Consider the following 23,034-nt stretch of genomic DNA (forward strand, 5'->3'; position numbering starts at 1 on the left):
GTTTCCTAGTTTTAGGCTTGTGCACAGAACTGCAGGGAGTAGAGACACCCTTCAGAAAAAAAAAAAAAGCAAAATGGCTGTGAGATGGAAACAAAACCTACAGTGATCTTACCAGACATGTTTTCTCCCATTGTGAAGGTACACCATGAGGGCTGTCAATGAAATACCACACCTGAAGTATTTTTAGAGACTCTTTTTCCTAGTAATGGCTGTTAGAAGCATCCTTATTTAAGGTTCTTTCTGAAGTAAGATATCTGTGGAAAGCTGCGAATTTGCAAGTTTTCAGTACTGTATTTCAAGGCTTACTGGAGGTTCCTTAAACAGGAAGAAAATCTATATACATGTGGTATTATCTATATACATGGTCATTAGGATTAAAATGCCCCTACAAACACACTAACACAAAAAAATTAAAGAAACTTAAACACCTAACACTTTATTGCATCAGCTCAGAGTAATTTTACTCAAACCCAATACTGAGATGTGCTGCAAAATTAATATACCACTTTCTTTTGTTTGCATTACATTTTGATTGTTTAATTTGTTCAAGCCAAATCCCAGAGACATCGTGCAGTTCTTGATCAGAGGGTGCTCACCAATGGCCCCGGGGCTCTCACCTGAGCATGGGCCATGGGACCTAGCCCGGAACAAGGAGCTCTGGCCATGAACCACACAGCAAAGGCTGTCAGAGCAACTGGGCAAGTGTAACTCGATTTGCTATTTAGAGCTGTAGGACTATATACAAAGCAGGAGTACCTGAAATAGTCAGTGAAAAATGGAAAAGCAGCTTACTGTGGATATCTTCTTTTTAATTTTTCAATCATAATCAAACTTGACACTTGAAAAATTTTGGCTAGTCCTACTGTTGGTCTAGAAAAGGACTGAGAGCAAGAGAATGGGAGAGTTCCCCAAAATTTTGAAAACCTTTCCTCTCTAATGTTTCAGATGAGGAAAGGAAAAGGATAGGGTAAAGCCAATTAAAAGTCAACGTTTCAAAAATATTTTTTGAACCCCCAAAATGTAAACTAGCAGTTGAAGTCAGTAATTAGACACCTGTTGTGTTTAGAAAAACTGAAGCATTGGCAAAGTTATGAAAAGACCTTGTTTCTTTCTCACATACAAGTTTCCTCACTCTCCTCTGAGATTCTTGCACCAGGAAGAATTTCTTTTTTGTTGTCAGTAGCTGATTCTTTGCTGGTTGGTCTTTCTATATTCTTAGTATCTGTCATCTCTTTGCCATCTGGTTTGAAGCGTTTCGTTATTAAAACACAGAGTACTATGTATAAAAGACAGCATCCTGCCCGTAGTCCTGCAATGAGGCCAAGATAGACATTTCTAGAAAACAAAAAGGTGAAAAAATATGTTTATGTCAACAAAACCTGCCAATTCTGAGTGGAACCAAGCAAGATATCAAATACACCTTGGCAAAACCATCTGTTCTAAGCCAGGTATTGCTCTGCGTTTTAAGGGATAACAGACAGAAAGCAAACAATCTCATGGTATTTAGCCCCAGGCAGGTTCTAATCTGGTCCTATACTCCTAGCAGAAAAGCTTCCTGTCTGAAGAGTTCTCCTGTTCAGCAGGCTGTACTGTAGGGCTGGGACAGGAGGAGCTGTACCAGCCAGGGTTTTTTGACTGTTGTCTCAGCCTTTCCCCAGCCCCCCACTGGCAGCACTCAGTGGTCCTGGCTGCAGCTCTCCATGCACCACCAGTCACTTGGATCCCCTCCTCAAGTGGATTTTGTGACATGTCTTATACATTAGGAAGCATAGAAATGACAGATGAGGAAAAGCATCTTCAGTGCTACACTTACTCCATGTTTTTTCCAGTTTCCCACAAAACCAAAGCATCACGGAGTTATTCAGTGCACTAAGGCTTCAGTAAAGGAACTCATTCTGGCGATGTAAGACTGTACTGCAATGTCATATTTCAAATTGAATAAAATTATTTGGCTTATTTGATCTATTAAGGGCTAGTAAAAATAAGGAGTTTTGGTGATTTTAGTATCCTAATCAGAGTATTGACAATTGACTTGGGTAAAGTATACCTTGGTCCTTGGTGACCAAAGCTGCCTCAGAAGTCAAATTCCCAACCCTTTACCAAAGGTTTTGGCTTACCTGAATGCTTTCGTATCATATACCCGGCAAGATCCAGATCCCCCACAGTTCTTTGTCCCCCATTTCAAGCAGGTCTCATCTATCAAGGCACCAAAATAAATAGGGGCTGGGAGTCCTCCTGCAAAAAAAAATTATTACATCATCTCAGACATGAAGATCTCAGCATTTAATGCCACAGCAAAGAAATGAGGAAATGGATCTCAGGGTTTCTGAATTGCAGTTGCATAAAATGGGACTGAGCATCCAGCTCCAGCTTTGAGATTCCAAGATTTGTTAAAATATTTAAATAAGTACCTAAAGGTAGCTGAAAGGATGGAAGATTATAGCATTATTATATTCAGTGAAGAAAATGTTAGTAATTCTACTTTAATAGCATTTTTTTTTTAGATTTATAACTTTTGTTGTTTAAAGAAATAATATAACCAACATTTCTTTTTCAGTCCCCTGTGTGGAATTATGTGCCATGACATATTAATATTTATGTATACTAATGTATCTATTCAAGTATTACACAACAGTTTGCCATTAAAAACGGTAAGCTGAGTACAAAGGTCTGAAATTAAGTACTTGCTCAAAACCAACTAGGTAATAAGTGTATTTTACTTCTGTAGTACAGGAAGAATTCCTTTTAGACAGTCATAACGCTTTAATATAATTAGCAAGCTGTTTCAGGGGTAATGTGCAGTTTTGTGAAGAAAACTATTTCATAAAAGCACAATATAGATTCTCCACAGCATTCAGCTGAAATGTGGAGATTAGGAGAGACATCCAAATGATTACTTGGGTTTGTCTGCGTGGGGAAGATATAAAAAAATCAGCAAACAAGTGAAGATAAGGCAAGTTTGCTCGAGGCAGAACAGACTACATGTCCGAAGACTTGAATGATTATTTATTGCAGATAAACACAAGAAAGAAAATAATAGGCAGAGTACATGGTAGCTCTAAGTGAAAAATGGTCAGCAAAAGGGAACACAGTTGTTAAAGATACCCAGATTGATCAAGCTCTGGTAGTTGTGTCCGTGAATCAAACCCCAAAAATTATGATGAAATTTCCTTCCTCTCCCTGATTCCTTTGCTGCATAGGAAAAATTCTGAAGAGATAATCATACTATATAATTACATACCAGGAAACATGTAGTAACCTCCTCCAAACATTTTGAAATGCATAGTCTGATTACAAAGAAGAAGAAAATTTCTTTTATTCTCATCTGGAGCAAGGACATTGCACTGGCATGCTTTGGACTATCTCTTTGACTACATACTTGGATCCCACAAAGAAAGGAAGTTTTACCTAGTACTCTACCACCTAAAGTTTCAATCCCAACAGCAAAGGATTTCAGGTCTGGTGAAACAGATCTAAAAAGGAAACAAAAATAGTACAATAGAACAATAGAACAACATAGCTATATTCATGCTGTGAAAATCTGCACATGCCCCATTGCAAGAGTACTGTGGCTTACCTAGCATAGCTCAGTTAAACCCTAACTAAAAAAAATTCACCACAGTTAAAGTTCAGATGTGGAGCCTCCTTCCATTAACAATGGATGAGGTCTCATTGAAATACATGGGATAATCTACAGAAACTGATCTTGAACCAAAGAGAACTGATTGTAAACTCTTTTGGGAGAAGATGCACAGGCAAATTAGAGTGAGCCAACTAAAAGTAGGCAGCTCATGTCCATAAGTTAAGCTCCAAGAATCAACCTTGCTTTAGAAGGGGCTGTATTGTGCCGTGGTGAACAGAGGGAACAAGGGTGTGCAATCTTTACTAGCTACATGCAGGTAAAACCCGCCTCTGCCTTTAGTGTTCTGCAGAGGCACAGTGAATGTGAGTTACCTGGCTACAAAATCACCTCATTCCTACTAGTGGAGAAACGGTCTGTGCCCATCAGATGAATTGGAAGAGCTGATAAAAAGCAGAGGGGAGTGCTGAGCTGGCACAGGAGCAGGGGGGAGACTCGCTATGGCCAGCCCATTTCCTGAACTGTTTGTGCATCGGTATATTGTCTTTTCAGCATTAACATGAAAGGCTTGTCATTATACACATTACTGTTCTGAAAACTGCCCAGCAAAGTTAGCCTTGCCCATAATCCAGGCATGCCGTAAGAACAGCTGCACTTAGAAAATATTTCAGAAGAACCAGCAGCTTATCCAAGAGAGTTATCTAGTCATGTGCACTGCCTACTGAAGATTGCAATTCATCTGCGAGCGCGAGTGGAAAGAAACTTCCACGCAAAAGGCACAGAACATTGCCTTTTCTTCCAAGTGTAAAACAGCAGCGCTGCTTTACAACCAAAGGAATTAAAACAAAAATATTGCTGACATAGTTCTGTTTATACCAGCTTGACAAAAAATAGGAATATCAGACTTCTCACAACACAGAAAACATTGTGAGGCAACAAGGCAACAAAGGCGAAAGTTTTTCTCCTGAGTAATGTGAACAACATAGTCACCTTCGATATGGGTTAGCACCACATCTTATTTCGAGTTCATCGCTCTCTTAAAAACACCCCCGTCAATGGAAGTGAAAACTAATGTTCAGGATCAGCATAAGGCCCATTTACTTCATTACCAAAGTATCTACTAAGCCTCAAATTGGAGTTAAATTGGTGGGCAGGCATTTTGCTTTCTGTGCCTCTGAACAGACCTGGATTGCAGAGTACAGGCAAAGACTCAGGGCCCCAGTTTGACCAGCATGCCATGCTTAACAATAGGAATTAAATGGTAGATACCATATTCTATTTCTCTTTCCCCAAGCTCTATGGTCAAGGTAAGGTAAAGTATTTCACCTAAACATAATCATGTATGTAGGAGTGCCTCCTAAGCCTAAAATAAATGCACATGCAGTCTGTAATGCTAAAAAATAGGGAAATGCTTTGGTACAGCTTTCTCTTTGGCATTGTCCCAGAATTGCAGAGGAATTGCCAAGCCCATGCTCTTGTACTTCCACACAGCTGCAATTGTGAAACACCTGAAAGGAGATGAGAAGAATAATTTATTTAATCAGAATTCATTTAATCAGAATTCAGCTCACAAAACTATTTTAGTAGCTAGATTTCTCGCTCCCTGTAACAGGCGGGCTCTTGTTTACACTGAAAGAACCTCCCTAATCATCTCCACAGACTGATGGCCAAGTTCATTGGTATGCTCCAGCCACTCTGAGCTGCTCCAGAGTCACAAAGCAACTGTGATTCTAGTTTCAGCCATGCCATTGCTAGGACAAAAGGTGCTCTGCGTATGCTTAAAATGGGTCAAAGCTATAAAATTCAGCCATTCTGTTCAGGAGTCCTCTGAAGTAGATGAGTAACAATAAAAAATATATATGTGGATCCAGAAATGCAAACATGTGTATCTACCATTATGTATCTAAAACAGCATTTGGTGCTGGATTGAGAGCAGGCTGTTTCATAGCCTTTGAATTTAGCAGGAGACATGGGTTTGAAAACCAATTTCCCTGAAGTGAAGCACGAGAATGTTGATGGGATATATGAATAGAAGCCTGGAAGTGTTGCTTGTCTTTTTCACTGTTGTTGCATGAAGACAATTCTGCTTCTGCCAGAAGACATGATCATCTGCACACACTTTTTGAAACCTACTGTTTTTAATGTTCTTGCCCAGGTAGGAGCGCTTGAAGTCCTAGAAATGGCTTTGCTGATGATACACTGAACAAAATGGCCAGATGCATATTTACAGAACTATTGGCTGTACAATTTAGTGCTTTGACTTGCTTTCCTGAGCTAAGGCAGCTCAGGAAAGCGGGCAATTCCAGTATGATCTGCAACAGTTTGCAAAACCAGCACTCATAATTTTATACAGGTCTGCTGCACGTGAGTTAACACCACAGGACTTTGCTAGTATAACAACAGGACTAGTAAAGGTCTTCTAAAGCAAACCCCTCTTGGCTGTGTTGTACCTACACAGTAAAAGATTTACTGAGAAACTTAAAGCTGAATTTATGGTCATCTTGCTGAGAAGCAAATAAACTTTAAGAAAATCTAAATTAAATTTTAAAACAAAAGCATTCAAGAAATGTAAGTTCAGAGCCTGAGGTTTTAATGTCTTTCCTGAATAGCTCATTTACCTCATGCCAGCTCTTTTAAAAACCCTCCCTGCAACCTTGTACTGAGTTTCTATGAGGTTAAAACATACAGAAGGGATGATTGTGTCTACAGCATTTCTTAATCACAAAGCCAAAAAATTAATAGATGGAGAAATCTAGCTGCTACATCTATAATCATAAAATCATAGAATAGTTTGAGTTGGAAGGGACCTTTAAAGGTCACCTAGTCCAACCCCCCCTGCAATAGCAGAGACATCTTCAACTAGGTCAGGTTGCTCGGAGCCCAGTCCAACCTGACCGTGAATGTTTCCTGGGATGGGGCATCCACCACCTCTTCAGGCAACCTGTTCGAGTGTTTCACCATCCTCACCGTAAAAAAAGTCCTCCTTATACTAGTCTAAATCTACCCTCTCTTAGTTTAAAACCATTATCCCTTGTTCTACCACAACAGGCCTTACTAAATAATCCTCTATCCACCTATATATTTACCATATTCTTTCCCATCCCAGTTGATGATTTACATCCCGCAAAGCAGGCTGTCATGTAAGTGATCCCATCAGCCCCACATACAGGGTCCCACTGATCCAGCTTGCAGCTGCAGTCAGCATTGCAACTGGCCTTGAAGCTGTTTTTGGGGAAGGAAAGATGCTTTAATCTGGAGGAAAACAGAAAGAAATGAACAAATTATTTAGTCAAATTATATAGTTAAGCAAAATATCAGTGAGTAGGCAGGAAAAACATGGGAAAAGTGAAGCAATAAACATGAACAGGTATCTGCTACTAACCAACGGACTGTGAAGTTGTCAAAGGGAGACTAAGCTAATTTCAGCTAAACCAAAGCTCTCCTGAGATTTTTCATAAAGCATTACCATTTTGATCAATTGTTGCTGAAAAGGCACTCACAAACTAGGTATTCTTGGGTGAGAGGGAATATTTGGTATCACTTTTTCACTTGAAAACTCAACCCAAGAAAAAGAAATTCATACCTAGAATCTCTTATCACCTGCAGACTGGCCATGCTTTTGCTTAGTATTAGCTGTCCTACCATATCTGGGTGCCAGAAGTGGTGATGTAAAACTACATAAAACTACAGTAGCAATTAGTCCTTGACATTTTTTTCACTGGATCAGAGCCGCTTAGTAGAAACTAAAGTTGCATGAGTCTGAGTGAGAAGTGCTGCTTCTGTCTGAGCTCAGACCACATTCAGCAGCAGCAGCAGCCCTGCACCTGGGATGGGCTTGTTCCCCGTTTCTTATCAGATCTCGTTCCTTGTTGTATATTATCAAGGACTTTCATAGCTTCCACTTTTACCAACATTTCTGTAAGAAACATCAAAATCAGGCCCCAAGGAGTTAATCTAAGTGGATGACAACTAGAATTGAGAATTTACAAAGTGGACGGCAATGCTGAGGGCATGGTAGCAGGGCTCAGTTTTCAGAAAGTGTTAGAAGTCCACCATCGACAAATCACCCCGGCTCTGAAGTCACTCACATGATAAAGGAAAAATTGTTCAGGATTTGCCTTTTCTTCCTCTTTACCCCTCAATCCAAAACACACCTCAAGGGGGTTAGATTTCCCCTAAGTCTTTTAGAGGGCAAAATAACTGGGGGGGTGTTTAGCCTTCGTTAGGCTGTTGCTCATCTTCAGACTACAAATTGCTGAACAGGTAAAACAGTATGTCAGTGGCTTAACTGGAGCAATCCTAGCACATGCTAAATTCTCCAGTCTCCGTTCTCCTGGAGAAACTGTAATTGCCCTTTCAGTATTTGCTGTTCTGATGTTTCTGCTTATTTTTAATTCGCTTTACAGCATGATACTGTTGCACTCAACCAGAGTTCTCTCTGCTGTGAAGTCCTCTAACATCTTTTATGTAACTAACCAGAAACTGAACCGGGTGTCAAGTTTGCCAAGACAACTTAGATATTTCCCCGGACATAGGCTCAGTTTCAAAAAACACAGGAGTGCGTTTCTGTCTGAATTGAAAATCTAGCAAGCCCTGCTGGATTCAGTTTAATCCTTTAAAATCCCTTGAAATTTGTTGGATCAGACTGAGCTAAATTTAAACAGTAGGCAATTGTGGCAGGCTGCTAGAGTCCGAAAAATGTTCTCAGGAAAGCACGACCATGGTCCTGGTAAGGGAGGAGAAACACCTGGCTGGGCAGCACACACTCCTGACATGAACAATTTCTACCTCCCAGCTGAGAAAATGGACACAGGCAGGTCAGCAGCTCCAGATACCCAGGGAGGCTGGTAATGCCCCACGCAGGCTGATAACTACTGATCTAGAGGATGGTCCCTTCTAGAGTCAAAGCCATTGAGGGACTACGGGGAAGACACTTCCAACATTTTTTTTTATATCCCACTCCCTACACGGTAGGAGGAGACAGGCTTTAAGTTGAAGCGTTGAAATAGAATATAAGAATTTAATTTGCCTGTGATTAATTTCATCTTAATTAGTAATTTGCAAGAATGTAGAGGTATATTGTCATCAATATGCCAATTGCCAGCAATAAACAATTTAGAAAAAGAAACGTCCACTTAAAACAAAATTTGAAGAACAAAACTGGGATATTCTGCCCTTCCCCAACACCAGGTATCATTTCAGCCTGACAAGTCTATCTCAAAACCTTGTATTTTCTTGTGTGTATCACCGACAAGGGAGTTGTAAAACGATATAATCTCAGTAGCTCCACTCTAACTGAAACCACACTGATTCACACTAGCAGATGACCTAATACAGGTCAATTTCTACAAAAACATTGTTGTCTTTAAACAGACACATATATTAATTTTTTATGCAAAAGGATTTAGAATTATGCTACAGCAAATCAACAGAGAAGATATGTTTCAGAACTCATCCAAACTCAAAACAAGAAGTTTTCTAGAATAGAAGGTTTGTAGTCCAAATGAGATTAAAAACCCTGATTGTTTGTGTGAGGAGGGGAATACAGGTGCGTGCACCATGTTCTGCATGGGGCAGGAAGCAACCATAAAACATGACACAACCAAGGGGATACAAACCCAGAGTAGGGCACTGTCAAACCAGCCACCTGGAGCACCTCACAACTGCATATAAAGTAGAAAAGGTTTAACAAATAGGCTGCTATAAAAGTGATGCATGCAAACTTTGCCATTTTAGTTATGTGGAGTTTGAATTTCTTGATCAGAAAGCCTCCTAAAAACATCCCCAGGATTGTGATGGGTAAAAGTATCACACCTGCAAATAGAAGGTAATGAAATGTTAACCTCTGTCACTTGCATTGACACTTTTTAGAATAAATATCTGGTTTTAGTAGTTTCCAAAATATCAAATACTGACCTATTTTCAGACTTATCCTTGAAGGTTCTGACTTTCTATTACTATTAAGTAATTTTACTTACTTCTTCATTATCTTTCAAGTCATGTTATGGCTTTAAAAAGCTTAATGCCTCAATATTCCCTGCCTTTTTACTGTACTGTTTTTTGTATGTATACAGATATAATCAAATCTATACAAGTGCCTGTTAGAAACTGGAGTAAATGAGATAGATGTCTTAGCTCATGGGCATTTCTTGATCTAAAATCAAACATTAAACTTTCTGAAAGTTTCAAAAAAAATAATTCTCCAAAACAGAACATGAAAGGAAGCAATGTCTGGTTTTGCATTGGATTCCACTTTGCTCTGAGAGTGAATAACAGAAAGATTTGCATTTAGATTTAATCTCTTCAGCATTTCACAAACTCCAGCCCTGATATTTACATGCTAAATTGAGACCTTTTACAAGGTATTATTGTGAGCAGTTTGCCTTTCTCTGTGTGTTTGTTTGGGGGTTTTTCCTGCCTCCAAAAAAAGACGAAAAAGTAAGTTATTCCCCCATTTGTACCTGATCCGAAGCAAAGCAGCATGCCTTCAGATTAAAGTACTGGAATAACAATTCTACAATGACCTCAAACATGCTGCTTTTCTTGCCAGGTTATGAGACCATATTAATCACAGTAAGATTAATATAGTTTCAACATTCTTTTTTTGTAGAACATTACAAAGAACTTATTTTGAGAGAACTGGTAAATAGAAAAAGAGCTTTGAGCTCAATGAAATTACTCAGAATTTTATATTTTGGTTTCTTATTGCTTATAAAATTTGTATTTGTAAACAAAATGGAACATTTATACCATAATGTTATTCTGACAAGGAAAAATCACACATTTCATTAGACATGTTCTAAATTAAATGTTTTTTTCTTTTAGTTGTTACGTATTGCAGTTTATGTGTGGGTTTTGTTCAAGAAAACAGACACATTCATAACCCAAATCTCACTGAGAAAAACTTCAGCCAAAAAATATCCACCCAGTTCTAATAATCCTCTAGCTCACTAATTAGGAACACTGGGAAAATTAACACTAAAATCAACATCCATTTTCAAAATATGGTAGGAAAACTAGTAAACCACTACATACTTTTCTTTAACCAAAAAAGTTCACAGAAGCACCTTCTGTGATTCTAAAAGGAATCAAAATAACAAAGAAAAGCTTCCTTTTTGACACTGGGATTTAAAAAGACAGGTACCTACCAATTAGAAAGATGGCTCTTGCCACTGATAAATTAAATTGCTGCTCCATAAACTTTGTTTCATAGGTTATCAACCCAACAAGAGAATTGTACTGCAGAATAGTGAGGAAGATGTACACCAGGAAAACTGGATTTCCAAACAGCTTCTTTAGAGCTGGGAAGAAATCTGCAATGGAGAGGTATATGCTGTACACCCTGCTAAACACAGAGAAGAGTTGTTTTGACATCCTTTGGATAACAAAACTAACTTTGATTTAATTACTGGCTGATATTGCAGGTTAAACACATGCTTGCTCGAGGGGGAGTTTTCTTCATTGCCAGCACATGACTTACAGGAGCAGCAAGGTTGAATGGCACTGTGGATGCTGAACTGGGAATCAGAAATGCTAGATTAGCTCATGTGTGACACAGGACTGTTAATCAAAGGCACTAAGGCTTGCAACACTGATTTTCAGTGTCTGTATAGGGCAGTGTCCCCAGAGGATCACTGACTTTCTATAATGTACCAAATGAAAAGTTTGGTGTCTAAAGCAGGAGCCTCCACAAACCACACAGGAGTCCCACATGAAGCTGATATTCAGAGAAAGGAAGCACCTGACCTAAAAAAAAAAGGCTGGAACCTTTCCTGACACCCTTGATTAGAGTATCTAAGTCCATGAAATTAAAGTGAAGACAAAACCTGCATTTAGCTTGCAGGCTGGCTGTTGGCACACTTGCCTAAAAGATGACAGTTCAAAACACATCCGCCATAGCCACTAAGGGGTGTACATGCATGCATACATATGAATAAAGCCCTTGAGGGAGTCCAGCAATGGGTAGTTGGGTCTGATATTTCCTGTTTGAGGTTAATTTAGCATCACTGAACTCATATACAGGAGCTACGAATCCATTGAAATACCTCCCCCAGCTGATCCAGTACTTGGAAACAGTTTCCCTCCCACATGTTGACCTCAGTGAAGCAGCAACCTGTTGCCTGTGGACTGGTCATTAATGAGGGATGGGATGCTTTCCCCCTTCTTCCTTCATAATCATAGGATTGTAGCTGTAACACATCATATGACAACTACTGTGTTGAACTAAGAATCTCTGCTGCTCAAAGCAACAGCATGAGCTTTTTCCAGCTGCCTGACATGAGAGGACTGAAACACACCCTTAGCATGTAATTCTAATACTAAAAATTAAAAAGAGGATTTTTGTTCATCATTTGCTCTGCAAAAATGTGCATTTTTCTGAGGGTTGTGCAAATCCGTGCTCAGCTCGGAATGAACCCAATACAGAGAGTTCACATGCAAACATTTGGGCAACAATCTTTCACCTTTTACTGCCTCCGAGAACTTTAACTGCGGCTGAGCTGGGGGGTCTGTTTTACAGTGATCTCCTTGAATAGATATATGATTTATCTTCAGGTTTTCTTTCTCTCCCTCTTTTGGTAAGGAGTAAGGCAAAAACCAGAAAGGCAATGAAGCAAGAAAGTTGACTGCTCCACAGAGAAGCAACCCAAGCCACCAGGCACCAACCCAACGGGTATCCTTAGGATTTATGCTGATGGTATCTATAAAATACAGAAAGACAGGAAAATAGATTAAATATCATGCAGAGCACTTAAATCTACTCTAGCTATCCTTATATGCATTGTTTAAAGACCAGAACAGAGGTGATTTATGTTTCATATGAGGAATTGAAATGTAGCTAGTATCAGATCAGTCCCATGCAGTCAAAAATAGATCTCTCCATTTAGAGCCATGGAGATTTCCTTGCCACAATCTTCCAGCACTTTCTATGGGAATCAGTGACAGCAAGAGAGCCCTTCACCACCCAAAAATAATTTCCCTTTCTCAATTTCCTCACTGTCCCCTCTTCCTTTCATTCCCAAACTCAACAGTTTTTCCTTGAAGTTCCTCAAATTTTCCCTGGGATTAGAGACTTTGCTGCATGATTTTTAAGAGAACATAATTTTTGCCAAGTGTTGAGAGTGTCCATGAGCAAAGGCCTTTCGCTGTTCCCTCAGCGTCGGGACGGCCTCTCATTCGCTCGTTTGTTCTCAGCTGTGCAGCAAGGGTGTAACAAGCGTGTGCACAAGCATAAAGAGGTGCAAAATTTTTCTTCAGTGGGGACAGGCATCTTGTATCAAGGGCAATCACACTACAATGCTGCATATATTAAAATGTAAATAACACCAGCTTTTGAGTAGGAAAAGTTTTCTAGAGAGCTCCCCTTTTTGATGTAGTGTACTGGGAAGGTGCTTCTTGGCACACGGGTGCCCGTATCCAGCCATCTTCGCAGTTAGTGCACCACCCCACGGTCTCTTACCAATGTCCACAACACCAATGTCAACCCAGAGGCTGGCACAGAAGGACCCAAGCAGGAAGCCCAGGGTCGGCCCAAACATGCCGGAGGACCTCACCAGGCCTGTAAGAGAAGGGAGGCAGCACAGGAGAGTAAGAACAATGCTGCACAGAGAAACACATCTTCTTCTCTGAGGGTAAAGAAAGGAAAGAGGAAGGACAAGACAGAAGAGGGGCACAGGCCATTAGGGGATGTCTACTGGCAAGTTTCTGAACAGCAAGAAGATAATCCATAAACTGCCAACACGCTAGCTGCGTTGTGGAAGCGGGCTCCTTCACCTGCACAGGGCTTTGTTGATGCATGGTCTCATGTGGAGCCCCACAAGAATTTCATTGCAAGATTGGTGTCTTGGAAGAAATAGGAAGAAAGACAATAACATTGCAATGATTTTCATCCCTCCTCCTACCTACTTCTCTCCTCAGATGTTTGTAGTTGCGTTGTTCAGCTTGTGGTGATTAACAAACGAACATACAACTCTAGACCCGTTGGATCTATCATAGGCCTACCTGCAGCTCTTTTTACAGCTTGCATGATGTTCTGTGATTGTAGAAGTCAGGAAATTTTCCTGTAGTATGCATTCAGGTGCCTAGTTTAATTTTCAGTAGCAATAGTTGATCTGACGATGTGCGTATAAGAAGGCATCTTTGCGTTTTGGAGTCACATTAGGATGACAGGGACAATAAAAGTGAGCGGACATGGAATTAGGTACAGGACCCTGAGAATATTTTCAGTAGGCAACAAGGAGATATAAGCATCCCTGTGTGTAATCAAAGTTCATTAGAAAGAATCTTTTTGGATTCAGAATGAACAAATCAGCTAACTGTTGTGTTAATACGTATTTATGCAGCTGTAAAAAGAATCAAGAAATCTAGTGACCAGGTAATGACCTCTTTGAAACCAGCTTTCAGTTTTGCTGCTGGCCTCACTGAGGCTTCCATTTCCTGCTCTGTCTTTACTTATAAAGGAGATAACATGGGATCACAAGAAAGTGGGATGGCCCTAGAGGCAAATAATAAGCTGTGAAGGCTAGTAGAAACCTAGGAAACTGGGACTGCATTTTGCTGACAGGGTATGTAGATACAGTGAATTTTGATTTTGGTGACTGCTGTTGGTAATCAACGTAAAATAAAATACCCTCAAAATAATTCAAACACAGGTCCTCACGTTCCCTTGTCACTTGTGTTGATCCGTTGAAGTTTAGTTGTAAGGGGGTAACAGTTTCAAAAAAAGGTCAGTGATTTGGATTTCTGAATTCCAGCATGGAACTGCCGCCTAGGAGCTGTTCAAAATTGCAGAAGGCTTAATTCTCTTTGAAAAAATTGAATTCTTGACCAAGTGCTTGTCTGTTCTTGCCTACATTCAGCACTATGTTCTGTAAACACTACTGTGTTTTTCTACTGCAGAGATTTTTCTCCTGTTGGTTTTGCAAAGTGTCTTCTGAATATAGTGCTTGCTCAGCTTATGATCAAGCACTACTGTAACAAACTCCTACAGCAAAATTTAATCATACAATTTTTTGTCTTTGCTTCATTGCTCCAATTGCATATTGCTTTCACTTAGTTTTCTCATTTTATTTCATTAGTCTTTTAGACTAAATTCTGATGCTTCCAAAATGACTGACTTCTACAGAGTCAGGATTTTGACACTAGAAGGCAGGAATTAGCTCTTTATGTTTATTTATCAGTGAGTCTAAAGTAGAACTTACTACTCAAAACTAGACAAGCTCATCTCCAAAGTTCAAATACTCAGTGGCAAATTTCAAAAATAAACACATAAAAAACAGCACACCCATACCAATGGCCTTGTGTAGTCTATGCAGTATATTTCTTTAAGCTATTAGATAAGCTATTCGATAAGCTAAGAACCATAAGGCAATAACTTTGCATATGTATAGTTTTTAAATTAAATTTCACACTTGCATACCCTTCAAATTCAAGAATGACTTCACTAAGATAATATGCTTGTATTGTGATAAAACAAAACCAAATAAGTTCACTGTGATATTTTCTCAGCATATTTTTCCTTCATAATATTTCTTCTTTGTAATTAATGAACAGACTAAACCACAAAGCAAAAATCATACATGCTTGTCAGTTAATCAGCTGCTGCATATTGAACATAGCTCAGCTAAGCCCTTGTATTGATGAGTAATTTGGCACACCATAACAGGTATTAAAATTTCCAACATACATTGGCTTCAGATATGTTTCTACTGAAGCCATGGGTTCAATAGATACAAGATTATATGCTAGTGCTCAACTCGATGAAATTTTATTCATTCAAAACCTCTTCTTTACTGAGAAACCCACGGAAGTTAAATACTCATTAAATATATTTAATTGTTTATTATACCTCTTACATGGTAAGTCTGATGGCTACTGCCATTAATCAGCCATGTCAACATTCAGTTTCAAAGCAAACCAGAAATTCTTAAAAATTGGCTGCTGAAATTATATTAGTATAGGTGCAACCCTCTTATGTTTGTTGGCAACACTTCTATAGGCACGTAAACAGAAGCTGAACATCTGAAGACCATAAAATAGCTAAATAAACTAGGTGCTTAGCATGGTGCAGCATTTATGGAATAACCTCTCAGTCAGAGCAGTTGGCCTCAAAGGTCACTCCAACAAGGTCCTCTCAGAACAAAGCAACCACTGAGATCCTAAGATTCCTGACCCTTGCCAAATGCCAATTGGATTTAGACACAGACTGAGATCATTATAACTTACAGTCGTACTGAGTAGAGACCCTACACAGAATTACTTCTCAGGACTGTATATGGCGTACAGTGCATTGTACCACCTCAGGACTGTGTTGATGGCCTGGTAGAACTAAGTAAATTAAAAAGGTTCTTTTAAACTCAGTCTGAAATCTATAGAATTTCCTGAAAACAAATCAATTTCCTGTCTTACAGAGTTCTACAGAAAAACTACAGTCCTCTACTAAATTCCATAAAGCATCTTAACAAAACCACTAATTTTACTTTTCTGTTCCTTCCTATGGCCACTCTGGTTTTATTGCTGTAAAATTGTCATTTGCACTATAACTCTGCCAAAAATAGTTAAAAGGATTATATTAACACTCCATAAAAAGCTGTGTCTGCTTCAAAATAATTTACGTTCTTGCTCAACAAAACATCTAAGGGCAGGAGAAAAAGGAGAGACAAGAAGGTGACACTTCTTGCTCAGACTCAAGTAATAAGATCAATGGTCAAAATTCATCAGCAAGGCTTGACTTTTTCATTATAGGACTTTTTTTAATGTGTTTTACAAAAACACTAATCTTAAACTGATTCAGTCAATTGTTAAAAAAATCAGATATAGAAAACAACTAAAACTGGTCAAGAAAAGGAGTTTCAGCTCTGTGGAAAAGACTATTTCAATATTTACTTTTTTTGCAAATTGGGTCAGTCCATCAAAATGGTGTAAGAGACTGAAAATGGCTTTTCAGACTGTTAAAATGCAACATTTTGATACTTGTAAACAAAATACTTCCTTTCACTTGCATGACCGAAACAAATTTTCATTTTGGTTGAATCCATACTATTCTCTGTGTCTATTTTATATTTTTAATCTCACTTCCCCAATAGCCTCCAACCTGTCACGATCTCTCCCAGACCAGATTCTGACAAGAAAATATTTCAGCTGGACTTTTTTGAATACCTTTAATTAGAAGCTCAGAGGTGATTTCACATTCTTTGAATAACTGCTGAGTGGAACTTTTTTTTTTTGTCAGGTCCCTTCACAATACTTTGTTCTCTTCAGCCTGCAGGTTTCCTCATCCCCTAATGAAGGCATTTGAAATGACCTTACCCTGTAGCATTACATACTGAGCTCTTCCTAAAACTGTGTGTCTTACTGTCTTTATGACCAATTCAATTTCATCAAGTTTACTTCAGGCAGCAGTTCTGACCTCCCTCAGCCATGCAAATACTCCATGTTATTAAATCAGTTTGGCAAGAAATTAATTTGCTTGGGTGTAAGTCTTGGTGTTTGGGCAACAACCTATCTTCCATCAAAACAACAAAATTTCAGTTAGAAGGAATTTGTTACAACACCCTGGCAAAGGTTTGTTTGTTCCTTTGGTAACGTGAATTTAAAAAACTTTCATTAGGAAGTGTGCTGCATGTGAAATTCAAAAAGTCAGGTAGAAGCTTCTGAAACACGTTTACATTACTGTGATTACTTTACTGATCCTTACATTAAGGATCATTCTCTTATCTGTGCTAGTGATTAGAAATAATTTTATCCTCTGAAGCTGCGGTACTGAAGATGATATTACAGACAAGACAGACATGACTTCTCACTTTGGAGAAATGACTATTTTGTTATGCTTCTCTTAATCACAGAGAAAACTGGCACATGTAGCAGCAGCCACTTGGGGAAAGCAAAAGGAGCACCTGGGAAATATCCTACAAAAAAAACCCATAAGATCTCTTTTGTATTGTTTTTTTTTGTCTCTGTACAACTCAAAATTATCCAGAATAGAGCAGATGATAGATTTTCTTGGCTACAGGAATGTCAAAGAAAAGAATGTTTAGCGTAAAACCCACTCATTTGCATATTACCTATGTAAAATGCTGAGTTTTCTTCTTTAGAAAAATCATCAATGTATGAAACACCCAGTGGCATAACTGGTGCTTCCCCAATTCCACGTAAAAGGTTCCCCATCAACACAAAGAGCCACAGATAGGAATTTGTTGTTTTCTCACATCCTGCAGGCCATAAACATTTACATTTCCGTGAACATAATTCTGACAATACTTTATTGCAACAGAAAAATAACATAAAATATGGGGATTTGCAATCATTATAGCATGGGTTTGTATATACCATGGTTTCTAACAGGCGGTTTACTGCTTTCCAGTAAAAGAGAGCATATAAAACGGGGACAAGCAGAAGAAGGGAACCCAGCATCAGAGCTTTTGCTTACCAAAATTTTTCATTGTGCTGAGAGTTTCTGTAGCATCTGTGACTGGATGGCCCTCAGACGGTGCTGGGGAACAAGCTGATACACTTGTAGAGGAGTTGTCCACAGTAACAGTTATCCTTTCATAATTATAACTGGAAAAAAAACCTATATGAACTACAACTGACACATGAAAGACTGCTTTGCAGGAAGCGTGTATGAGCCTTGTGTTCATATGTATTCATTCTTGACAGATGCAGGCAAAGCGGAGAGGCAACCCATTTCCAGTGCTTTTGCTTAAAAAAAAGATAGGTATCTTCATACCTTTTTTCAAATTGCTCTGATCATTCTAACCCGAATATTTTCTTTAGCTTAAGAGTAAAAAAGCTGTTTCCAGGGCTTAAGAGATCATTCTTTAGAGTGAAGGACAGAGGCAGAGTCCATCCACATCTGTCTACATACAACAGTGTTGATGTTTTTCTATACTGGCACCAGTTTCTTACCTATGTGACAGACATGTAACAGAGATTTCTGTGCTAGTTTTAGCCTATCTGTGTCTATAAAGAGATTAACACAGGCTGCAGAACACACGTGTTTGTCTGTATTTAGGCAGCCAGCTACTACAGCAACTCTGCTAAGCAAATTAAAACCAGCTTGAGTACATTTACGCTACATTGCTATAAATGGAGAGCAGATATTCCCTCTGACTGTGCAGTCAAAAGGTAACCTTTAATATTGTGATGGATGACAGTGAGGTCCCCACTGCCACTATGTTTTGTTCAGTGTTGTGGAGAATGGGTAATCTTCAGAACTCGGCCATGAGCTTGGATTAAATCAGATATTTCCATAGTTCTGCGTCTGGCCTGTGCTGTCTCCCACAGTGCAGGTTCCCAAGCAGAGCAAATGACTGTGGCCACTTCCCATATCATGGTCCTCACATACAATTCCTTTCATGCCCTCCTTTTCACAGGTATTGGTCTTGGAACTAAAGAAGATGCACAAATAAATTCTAATTTTTGAGGGGAAAAAGGGGTTTTATTTTCAACTACTATTCAGTAAGGATGCCAAAGGATTGTAGAGGTATGAACTGCTTCTAACAACAATGTAAGCACTAAAGCTTAGATGTAAAGGTGTATTTAGATACTTAACTATCCCTGAGTTCAGCGGAAATACGTACAAATCTGCATAATTTTGAAGAGCTTAGCATGAATAGCCACCATGCAGAAAGCAACCTGTTCCATCAATATCTCAGTACAGTCCATTTAAGTATATATAAAAAAAAGCAGAACAGTTGAAAAAAACCCATGTGTCTACATATATGTACACTGCAGGTGAAAACTTCAACCTGCTTTATCCCTAATTATGTATAAGTTCTGTAGAAACCTGAGGTTTCTGTCTTACTTAACTATAGAAAGAGGTAAGCTTTCAGAGAGGAAATCAGAAAGCCAATAATAAAAAATCCACCTATTAAAACCTTCCTGTTATCTGGAAGAAACTACTATTGTCAAGCTTTTAACTCAGGTGTAAGATTAAATAACACTTCATATGGTCAAATTTAATTAGTGCACAACGTGAAAGCTCTGTATTTACCGTCCCATTAGGAACTGAGGCAACACTGACAAAAATGCTCCTAAAGACATGATGAGACATCCAACAGCAATTACTTTTGGTCGATGAACTCTTGGTCCAAGGTAGCTCACCAACACCATTACCATTAAGTTACCTGTATCAACAAGAGAGAGAACCAGTAAGATTACAAAAAGAGATATTTTTTTAAGGGGGAAAATATATTAAGAAGCAGTATTTATCCACTGTCAAAGAAAGTACACTTACCTATCTCAAAGCTGCCATCAATAATGCCAACAATTGATGATGAGATTTCAAATCTCCTTTCAATTTGACTAGACATGCTCTTCATGTAGCTTCCAGAAAATCCTTTGGCAAAAAAGGAAAAAGCTAGAGCTCCAAGAAATATCTGAAGAGAGAAAAGAATTGAGTTTGCAAAGAAACAATTTTTTCTTCATGGCTGGAACGCCTGAGCAACGTACTCAAGAAACACAAAAATCTAAGTTCTGCTTTCTAATTCTCTGTGCAGAGATTCTTCCTATTGTTTTCATTAAAACAGAAGATTTCACTTTCTCTTTCAGGGTGGCCTCCAAAGCCTCTTCTACTGCAAAGAAAAAGAAAGTTGACACTGATTGTGTGCACCTTCTACCTTTCTACCCCGTACTGTTTTAGCTGTTTCCCCCCTTAGGGAAAACTTTCAGCATAATGTTGTTCATTACTGGTACTATTATTACGGCATGTCTTGTTCCTCCTACTTGTTCTGTTCTAAAAAACATGGATAAAAAGATAAAGCTGCAGCTACCACTATGACTACAGCACACCTCTAAATGATTCATTAGTAAAATATGGCCTCACTTTTTAACTTCTCAACACATTTACTGACTGCTGTGTGCTTGGAATCACAACCTAGAGCATCGTTTCTAACACATGTAGTGTCAAACAGTGTCATACAGAACTAACTAAATTTTGATAGAACTTCAAATTATCATTTTCAGTATTCCAGAGAAAATATGTTATGAAGGCTCCTCTCCATACCTTTAACTTTGAACAATTATGGCACACGCTTTTGACAGGAACTGTGCTGCCATCGCTGTCCTGGAAGAGTGACTTGCCTTTAACTTCACCAGCAGTGTTTGGCCTGTCCATGGTTTTCCTCCCCCAGATCTGAAATATAGGTCTTCCTGTTTGGAAAATATCACTATGATTAACTATTATTTGCATAAGAATAAAGGTTCCAATGTTTTTCAGCATACTAGACGGTGAGACATTATTTGAGATGCCTACACATTGACACCTTTTCTCAGGAAGGTTGTCAAACAGTGCTCAAAGTGTCTTTGTAATATGCTGAGGATTGATGCACCTGCTTTGTGGAGTCTGCTGTTTAAAATACTTCAGGAACTTCTTGGATAAATAGAAAATTTAGACGTAAATGGCTGACAGTTTTTAGAAATCTTTGCAGAGAAGGAAAGTCCCTAGGAAGCTGGAGGTTAAGAGGTTATGTCAGAGAATCACCATGCTTGAACCAATTCTTATATTCTCAATATCCGCTTTCGATCACTGTTCCAGGCTAAATAGACCTTTGGTATGATCCAGTAGGCTTCTGCTATTCTATTATATTTATAAGGATTTTCTCTAACTGCATAATCTATGAATTTGCAGTAATACTGAACAGCAAGTACTCTGTACCATCCTGTCAACATTCCTAAAAACATTATTTATCGGATAAATGTTTGTAGAATCAGACCACAAATAACGACTGAGGAGAAATAGGGTAGAGAAGAGATATGGCAGGTGAAGATGTTATTAGGGAAAAAGAGGGCACTGATTAAAAGAAACCAATAATTACTATCTTTAAGTCCACAAGTCTCCACGAGTTCCTGCAAGATAGATGATAAATATAGCTATTTCAATGAGACTGCCAAAGTTTTCCATTTAAAAATTGGCTCTGATATAACAAGTCATCTTAGTTATGTTGGTTGATGTAGACTGAGCTGATTGGGGAAACCAGCTAGTACAGAGAGATCTGGAATGATAACAAGTCAAAAAGAGCTATTGCCAAGTTCCTCTGTTGGAAAACCAGTGCAGTAGTACCGAAATCAATTAGTTAGCTTCAATATACACTGGCACATGTATTAGAGGAATATAAAGGAACGTAAGTCAAGAAATTGGCCTGTAACATTTCTCCCTGCAAGACAGTGGGATCTTAGACATCCCACTCTATTTAATTCCTCTGGGAACTTCTGGAAGCTCCCCTCCTGCAGGCCCCAGGGGCCAGCTGACCCATGAGCAGAGGCCATTTAAGTGTTACAAAGGATTTCGACACCAGGGGTGTTAGTGCTGTGGCAGGGTCCTGGGCTAACCCACAATGGTCACTCTGTTCCTCTGGAGAGCTCAGTTCTCCTAAGCAAGATGTCCAGGAGCAACCTGGACTCCTAAGAAATGTCTACCCATGCCCAGAAAGGACAACACTCTCTTAGCAATCCAGCAGCCCCCCAAAAGTTACTCCTAATGATTGCAAATAAGCTTTAATGGCGAATAGAGATATAAAGCCTCATAAGCTCTCTACCTTAATTTTTTAGGTTTTAGTTCCAAATCCTACTCAAGTGGGATCCACCAAAAGTGACTATAAAAAGCAAACACATGTATATTTCAGTGATCCACATATGACATTTCTAAAGGGACCTAACCTTCCTTAGACCATCTTCAGCAGCTCTCAAATCAAAAAACACTGAAAAAAGAAGTTATAGATAATTAAATTATGGTACCCCAATATTTTCAGGATGGGAGTTGAAATACAGAGTTCTCTAAAACAAATACATTCTTTATTGATTTGTATTTTGCTGATGATTAACTTTGTGAAACATCTGACTGTTAAATAAACAGTATTTAAATGAGTGACGTGGTTTTCTTTTCACAATATTTAATGTTATGCTGCCACCCTAATAACCTACCTTAAACTTAAAAAAAGTGTTAAATTGTATAAATACTTCTCTTATGCATAATGAAACAATATTTTCCATAACAACTCTATAAAAATCTGAACTTTGGCAAACCAATGAATCATTGACATCAGTGGTATTTAAAATTAAATTAAGCAAGAAAAATAAGAAAAGACAATTTCTGACAACTTTTAATTAAGAGTAAAGAATAGGTTTTGTACAGTGGGATGCTTTATCACAGTGCTTATCCTTTAAAAAAATATCTAATTTGCAGATTTTTACCTTTGCACTTTACATAATCTCTTTCAAGTTTAGTGACACTGAGATGTACAAAAAGGCTAGTCTATCCTGTGCTAGCACCTAACAATGAAACAAACAAACAAACAAACAAAATGGAAAGAAGCAGGAAGTTAGTGGAAGTGGGAAGAGACAGCAAGAGGCAGAGAGAGAAAACTTACTTTGTGTCACTGCGGTGTCAGACTGTTTCTTTCCCTGCCCTAGGGCTTTCAGGCTTGAAGCCAGTGCAACGTCACAGCAAAAGCGCTGCC

The 23,034-nt window shown here is 38.7% G+C and overlaps 1 protein-coding gene across 3 annotated transcripts; it reads right to left on the reverse strand.

Annotated features, from left to right (window-relative positions):
* Window positions 1-410: 410 nt before the first annotated feature.
* LOC119148997 (solute carrier organic anion transporter family member 1C1-like) lies at window positions 411-23,034 on the reverse strand. 3 transcript variants are annotated; one of them, XM_037389805.1, is made up of 16 exons: window positions 22,945-23,011; window positions 22,769-22,846; window positions 20,583-20,728; window positions 19,815-19,956; window positions 19,572-19,704; window positions 18,006-18,136; window positions 17,641-17,787; window positions 13,038-13,136; window positions 12,043-12,279; window positions 10,729-10,893; window positions 9,199-9,394; window positions 6,667-6,832; window positions 4,907-5,088; window positions 3,409-3,473; window positions 2,118-2,235; window positions 411-1,335 (listed from the first exon to the last, which is right to left on the reverse strand). In XM_037389805.1, the coding sequence occupies exons 3-16, from the start codon at window positions 20,691-20,693 to the stop codon at window positions 1,113-1,115; spliced, it is 2,115 nt and encodes a 704-aa protein (XP_037245702.1). In that variant the 5' UTR covers window positions 20,694-20,728; window positions 22,769-22,846; window positions 22,945-23,011; the 3' UTR covers window positions 411-1,112. The 3 variants fall into 3 exon arrangements, with proteins under 3 accessions (XP_037245702.1, XP_037245703.1, XP_037245701.1); XM_037389806.1 differs by lacking the exon at window positions 22,769-22,846 and adding an exon at window positions 22,114-22,170 and having other exon boundaries at window positions 22,945-23,006; XM_037389804.1 differs by lacking the exon at window positions 22,769-22,846 and having other exon boundaries at window positions 22,945-23,034.

This window comes from Falco rusticolus, chromosome 5, assembly GCF_015220075.1.
Source record: "Falco rusticolus isolate bFalRus1 chromosome 5, bFalRus1.pri, whole genome shotgun sequence".
Taxonomy (NCBI): Eukaryota; Metazoa; Chordata; class Aves; order Falconiformes; family Falconidae; genus Falco; species Falco rusticolus.